This window comes from Apaloderma vittatum, unplaced genomic scaffold (assembly GCF_000703405.1).
Source record: "Apaloderma vittatum isolate BGI_N311 unplaced genomic scaffold, ASM70340v1 scaffold27460, whole genome shotgun sequence".
In the NCBI taxonomy this organism is placed as follows: Eukaryota; Metazoa; Chordata; class Aves; order Trogoniformes; family Trogonidae; genus Apaloderma; species Apaloderma vittatum.
In genome coordinates, this window is record NW_009695460.1 from 37,046 (window position 1) to 43,852 (window position 6,807).

Below are 6,807 nucleotides of genomic sequence, written 5' to 3' on the forward strand. Positions count from 1 at the left end.
ATTCATAGCGGTGGGATGCAAAAGCTCCCCAGAGAGTGACGGATAGTGGGGAAATGAAGAATATGAAGGAGCTTTATTGAACCCATCAATCTTGGGCGAGGCTGCTGCGATCAAAGGACCAGCCTGTTTCGGCAGAGGTTACGTGGAGGAGCAAAGAGATCAGGTTTCGGGGAAACCCAGGACACAAAGAGGGGGGGCCACAAAGCCAGCCAGCTCCTGGCTCAGCCCCCCGCCGAGGAGCCAGCGCCCGCCGAGCAGGGTGGAGAAGTGGTGGCCCTGTCCTGGCTGGGGATGCTCATCCTGCTGAGGTTTTGGCACACCTGCCTCTCCTCCTCTTCCAGGACATGGGGGTTAACTCTTCCCTGAGCTGCAATGAGGCTGAAGACCCTTGTGGTGTGCTTCTCCCCAGCTGAAATGCCCATCCCCAGTGAGGTCTCTCCTCCAGTGCTGTTGGGTACTAGGACACTTATTATAGTCCAGACTTGGATGTCCTCATGTCACACCATTGCTTTTTCAGCCTTGTGCTGGCTGTGGCTTGCCTGATGGTGTCCTGCAGCTGGCTTGGAGGCTCTGAAGAACCTCCTGGTTTCTCCAGATCATTCATGGTGAGTGAGATGTTGCCACCCTGCTTGGTGGACCATGAGGGGAGACCTTCCCCTGGAGCAGGACAGCGTCCATCTTGTGAGGGCTGGAGGACTTGAAGATTACCTGCTGCTGGGATGGCATTCACACGCTTTAGTCCCACACCTAGCCAGAGACAGGGTCTGCATGATACTCAGAGCAAGGATGTGCTGGAAGGCGAGCTGACGTGCCACCCAGGGAGCTTGTCAGCTTTGTCTCGTGATGTTGCTGCCTGGTGTGGATTCAGGCTGCAGCTTGCCCAACAGCTGCATGCACTGTGCCTCTTGTTGAGCCTTTCTCTCATTTCCTTCCTGCTTTTCTGACTCCCCAAGTAGCTGCAAATCAGTACAAGGTGGCATCTGCTGGCTCGTTCAGAAATAGACCGGATGGGATAATGCTGTCTGGCTGGGCTGGTAGGTAGGTAGATCTTGCTTTCTGCTGCTTGCCCTTCTTTGGGAAGTGAGAGGGGCACAGGCAATCCCACAGCGGCTTTTGGAGCTGGTCCTTCATCTGAGTGTGCTTGGTGGGGGAAACAGCATCCCGAGAAGGATGTTGCCCCATGCCAGGGCTGGCATGTCTCGCTTTACCTGCCTAAACCCCAGCCCCAATCCTGCCAACCTTTGGTGACCCCATGGAAGGGGAAGGGGGCTTACAGATGTGTGCATGCTGCCATGAACTTTACAGGCTCCTTCTACCTTTTTACAGAGTGCTACATTCCTGGGAGGTGAGGTAAGAGCTGCTTCCCCTGGGCAGGCAAAACCAAGTGACGGCTGGAGAGTCGATGCCTTGACGCTGGGTGGGTCAAGGATGGGGTCTGGGGTCTGTCTGTGTTGGATGCTCGCCTGGGGCTTATGGGATCCATCCTTCCTCTTTTGGAGCCTGCGCTGGTGGGGAGTCGGGGAGTGTGAATGAAAGGAACCTGCTTTCTAGCTGAGTTTTGGTCCTCTGGGAAGGGAAGTGAAGGTCCCAAGTCTTGTCTCCTGACCTAGAGGGGACCCAAAGCCTGTCTGAGGACATGACATGAAGCCATGTGGCAGCATGGCCATGCTGATGAGTGTCACATGTTCATCTGGAGATGGGGCTGCCTGCAGGGCCATGGCACTGATTTGGGGAATCTGTTTGAAGCTGGTGTGCTATATCCATCACCGTCCCTTGTGAACACCAGCTGTACAAACACCAGCCTGGAGTAAAGCCACCGGCTCAGTCATCCATCTCCTACCCACCCTCGGAGCCACCAAGCAGCCTGGGGAAGGAGGGGGTGGGGGGTGTTGGTGACATCCCTGAGCTGTGTGTTGAGATGTTCCCAGGTCCTGGGTTGGTTCCTGGGGCTTGAAGGCTTTGCTGAGAGTCGCTGCCTGGTGTTTGGAGATGTCTTTGGGCACTGCATTTCTAATAGCAATGGTAGATGAAGTGTGCTGCAACTCGTGTGATGTAGCTCTGGGACAGCAGAGGAGGGTGTGGGGCTGCCTGCGCCAAAATCATCAAAAAGTAATCGAGAGAAGAAGAATCGAGAGCTTGTTGGGTCTGGCACAGAAACAAATCCTTCTTCCTTTGTATTGCTATAAAAAGGGATAGGGGCTGAGATTTCCTCCCAGGAGAGGCTGGGTGCTGTAGTGGCACAAAGGGACGTCGGGGACACGGGTCACAGGCTCCCCAACTGCACTGAGCTCTCACCCCAGCTTTGCCAACCAGCCTATGCCACCGAGCCCAAAACTTGACCCTTGTGCTGTTTTTCTGAGTTGTTGGTGTTAAAAGCTGTTAACCAACCCAAACAAAGGCCCTGAGTCTATCAGCATCCCGTGGCGGGCAGGGAGTGGCCAGGAGACGATTAGGTGTGCCCCAAGTGCTCGGGCTCTGCAGTCGGGAAGGGGGGTTCGTCCCTTTTGCCTCCCTCTGAGTCCAGATAAAAGCCGGGTCCTTGAAGGCACTGCTGGATTTTGTGAAAGCTCCCAGTCCCCTCCCTGACTGCAGGAGTGACCTAAGAAGATAAAAGCTCTTGGCTCGGCGCCTTCATCCCTTCATTTCCAAGAGCCCAGGAAGACCCACCTTGGGGAGCCCCAGTTGCTTTCTACCTCCGGCTGCCTCTTCCCATCTCTCTCCAGCCCGTGGAGGAAGGAAGGAGACAGCCATGGCAGCCAACAGCTCTGGTGGGATGCATGATGCTCTGCTGGACAACGACTTCGCTGGCACTGACAACCTCGTTTCTGACTGGTACATCTACGAAACCATGGAGCCAGCCGTGTCACAAGATGAGTAAGTATCCAGCCCTGCTGGTGGGTGCCACATGTCCCCCCGTCCCCGTCCCTGCCTGGCTGCTCTATCCACTTTCTGTAGAGCAATATCCCCTGAGCTCCACGCTTCTGGGTTTGAAGACATCCTCACGACACAGCCTTGCAAATTGGTCTCCTGCCTTAATTCCTCTGAGCATCCCTGGGCTTGCACAGATGTCTTATTTCCCTGCCTGCCCCCTGCAGAGTGATGTATTAATGGGTCTTGTAGAGCCTGTTCCCTCTCCATCCATGGTGATCTGCTCTTTAACTCGGCGTAGTCCCAAGAGCAGGGTTGTATTTGCACAAGAATGAGAGAAGTGCTGTAGGGAGGAGAAACTGAGGCATGGAGCAGGGGGACAGCTTATCCAAGGTGTCCCACAAAACTCAAAGCTGGGCTTGCCAAGGCCCATCTATCAGCATCTATTGTCCCTCTGTTGACTTTATCCTCTGCGGGTGGGTTTACACCGCTCGGTTGACTGATACCTAATCCTGAGGTTAAGCAGGATGAGATCTCAGCAGTGACCAGCCCAAAGGGTCCCTCCTTGTCCTTAATCCTCTGTGTTGTGAAACAGCTTTTCAAATCTCCTTGCCCAGCCCCAGTTTCCCCAGGGAAGCCCCAGCTGTGTGACCCCCCCATGCTAGAAAACTTTGGGGTGTTTTTGGGATGTCCTCCTTTGCAGCAAGCCGTGGTCAGTGAAGGGATGGAGGCAGCACAGGGGGTTTTGCCCATCTGGTGGCTTCTGAATGAGCTGGATTTAGATGCTGATGCCCTGGTGATACCAAAAAGGGTTTTTGTATCCCCGGGCTCTCAGTCCTGTGAGTGCCCTGGATTTCCAGAGCCTGGATATTTTTGGACAGCAGAAATTTTCTCATCTATCCAAAGCCAGTCCTTGGAAGAGGAAAGAAAAGGCAGAAATCAGAACTTTGCTCATGGCAGCTGGTCTTATAGAGCCTTTTCTGGCAGATTGGTGGCAGCCTTGGACATACGATGCCTGAGAAATCCTAATTTCACTATCAACTGCTTCCCTGCAGCCTTGCTCATTGGAGCTCCGCCCTGGGTCTCCCATCTTTGCCCACTTCAATGTCGGGTGAAGGAGGCTGTGCATGATTGCGCCTGGCCTTGGGGAGAGGAGGAGGGCTGCAGCAAAGCAGAGATTAAGGGATGTAAGGGAGGTCAGAGAGTGAATAAATAAAAGCAAAGCCTGGTGTGTCTGCTTGACCAGCTTTGGCTGGCCAGAAGATACAACTCTGGGACCCCATCCTGCATGCACCTACCCCGGGCAGCTCTGGGGCTGGTCCCTCTCCCGCGGGAAAGCTGTTAAAACACCCTGCGAGGGGTCTTCAGCCTCGCAGTTGGCATTTAATAAGAGCAATGCCTTAGGTTTTAAAATGCCAGAGCTCAAATGGGTTCGGGTGTAAAAGAAGTTAAAAGGGGGGGTTCATCCTTCCTTGCTGATCTGCTGCTCAGCCTTGGCATCCCTGTACGTGCAGGGAGTGGCTCAGTGGCTGTGACTCGGGTGTTATCTCTCTCATTTGATCATAAAATCATCTCGTGAGGGTGACTTCATCCCTGGTTATTGATGGTTGTGTAAGCCAGCTCTCCGGGAGACCGGAATCTCTGATATGTACGTGGGCATTAGCCCAGCATCTTTACTCTACCCTTTTGGGATGAAATATAACGACATGTGATTTATTTTCCTCCCTCTTTCTAGCATGTTTCCCAGCGTAATCCCAGACTGTGACCCCACCATTTCTCCCAGGCTTTATCACATCTGCATGGCACCCATCTCTGTAAGTACCTGCCAAGTCCTGCAGGGTGGGTTATCACCCTGATGTCATATTTGCTGTCCCCCAACTCAGGTCATGCCCATCTACTTCTAAGTAGCGGGTCTGTGCTCTTCAATTTGAGTGAGTTTTGAGCTGGGCTGCTCTAACAAGAGACTTGCACATGTCCCAACTTTGTTTTGTGCCTGGAAGGCTTTGGTTTATTTTTATTTTGTCCCACTATGGTCACTCTGAGCTGTTTAGAGCCTGTAACCCACCAGAGCAGGTTGAGAAGCTCCTGTCCCTGCTCCAGCCGTGATTGGAGTTAGAGTGTTGGGTGGAGATGTTGTCTCCGTGGAGGCTCCCATCACTTAGCATCATGTCTGAGGTGGTCTGTATGTGTATGTGTCTGCCATGTATTTATTGTTCTCTTGATTGGATTTCTGGCAGCTGGTCATTCTTGTTTGCTTGTCCTTTCTGGTGAAACGCAGGCGTCTCCACCAGAGCTGTTGGAATGGTGTCCCAGGACTGCTCAGGTAGTCTGGCCCCACACCCTGGTCCCCAGGGTCCCTGCCACCGTGCAGCCAAGCAGGTGGAGGGATGCTGAGGTGAAGCATGGGATAAACCAGCTCTGGGGCTGGAGGGACAGGGTGCCCATGAGCTAGTGTCACCTTTGCTCTTTCCTTGGCTTGCAGCCCAGCCAACTTTCTGGAGGAGGATGGCAACCGAGGGCTGGTGGCCGCGGTGTTTGGCATCCTGTTCTCCTCCCTGTGCGTGCTGGTCTTGGACAGGGACCCTCTGCCGTTCATCACGAACTCTTCCCAGGGCACCCGGGGTAAGGCGAGCACCCTCCTGACCCATGCAAACCACACTTCTCACCCAGGAGGCGTGCAGCTTTGGGTGGCAGTGTGTTCACACTGCTTCCTACTGAGAGTGCTGACTGTTTCAGTCTCCCTACTCTCTTTTCCATCATCCTGTCTAGAATACTGGAAGATCCTGGCTTTGCTCTACTACCCTGCCTTCTACTACCCCTTAATTGCCTGTGCCACCATCCAGCACAGGCTCAGCTACCTCCTGGGCTGCCTGCTTTCCTGGTGCCACTGTGTGGTCCACATCTGGCAGAAGGTAGACTGTCCCCAGTCACCCAAGGTACGTGTCCCGACTGCCTGAGGAAGGATCAGGGAGGTTGGTGTGGCCCGGGGTTGGAGGTGGCTCTTTCATCAACCTCTGTGAAGTGAAATAAAGGTGTCACCTGTTCAGGACCACACCTTCAAGCTGGGGTAACGTGGCATGTGACATCTCTGCTTCTTCCCAGATATACAGGTACTACTCCACACTCTCCTACATCCCCATCATCCTCTGCCTTGTGCTCTTAAGCTTTTGGTATCCAGCTCTGCTCATCAGGAGCTTCACCACACAGGAGGAGGCCTTGAATATGGAGGTAATGGAGATCCATGGGGTGGCTTGGGGTGGGTGGTATCATGGGCGAACCCCTTCATAGACGTGCACGGTTTTGGGAGCTCTCTTGCCCTGCAGCCCATCTGTCTGTTTTGGGGACTAGAAGAATTGGGATGCTCCTTGTTTCCCACCTTGCTTTGGCACCAGGAGCTGCCTCGCTGCTGTCCCTCTGACAGCACAGGTCATGGCTCTGTTTGTCTCTCTGGATTTGAAGAGGGAGTGAAAAAAAATCCATCTTTGGAGTAAACTCCTTAGTACAAGAGGCTTAAGGCATCAATGCATCCCATTCAGGCTGGGACAGGGGTCGCCTTGTTTTCCCCACAGGCTGGATAATCCTCAGCCCCTTGGGAAATGCCAAGGCTTTGTTGGGAAGTGAGGAAGAAAAACCCACTTCAACTGAAAAAAGCCCAAACAAAAAACCTCAACCAAAAAAACCCTGGTGGCCTGGGTGTGGACTGAAGTGACCCCCAGGCGCTTGCGTGAAGGTTTTCAGCTGTTGTACCGGTGTGCCCAGTTTTGGGCAGCTTTGTCGATGGGAACAAGGCAGATTTATTTCTCCCTTTGCAGTGCCAGTAGCTTTGCTGCTGCCAGCATCGCTCCAACACTTTTCATTCTCCAAATGAGGGCTGCGATCCTGGTTGTCCGCATCCCATGTGGAGGGTGCTGTGGGGCAGCGTTCAGGGTGGGGGGTGGC

General features: G+C 53.8%; 1 protein-coding gene across 1 annotated transcript in view; it reads left to right on the plus strand.

Annotated features, from left to right (window-relative positions):
• Positions 1 to 2,749: 2,749 nt before the first annotated feature.
• Positions 2,750 to 6,807, plus strand: part of STRA6 (stimulated by retinoic acid 6) — a 10,152-nt gene continuing 6,094 nt past the window's right edge. The window contains exons 1-6 of the mRNA XM_009871467.1: positions 2,750 to 2,874; positions 4,604 to 4,682; positions 5,106 to 5,191; positions 5,351 to 5,490; positions 5,638 to 5,804; positions 5,971 to 6,096. Coding sequence (XP_009869769.1) covers positions 2,750 to 2,874; positions 4,604 to 4,682; positions 5,106 to 5,191; positions 5,351 to 5,490; positions 5,638 to 5,804; positions 5,971 to 6,096 — 723 coding nt within the window. The remainder of the gene's footprint in view (positions 2,875 to 4,603; positions 4,683 to 5,105; positions 5,192 to 5,350; positions 5,491 to 5,637; positions 5,805 to 5,970; positions 6,097 to 6,807) is intronic.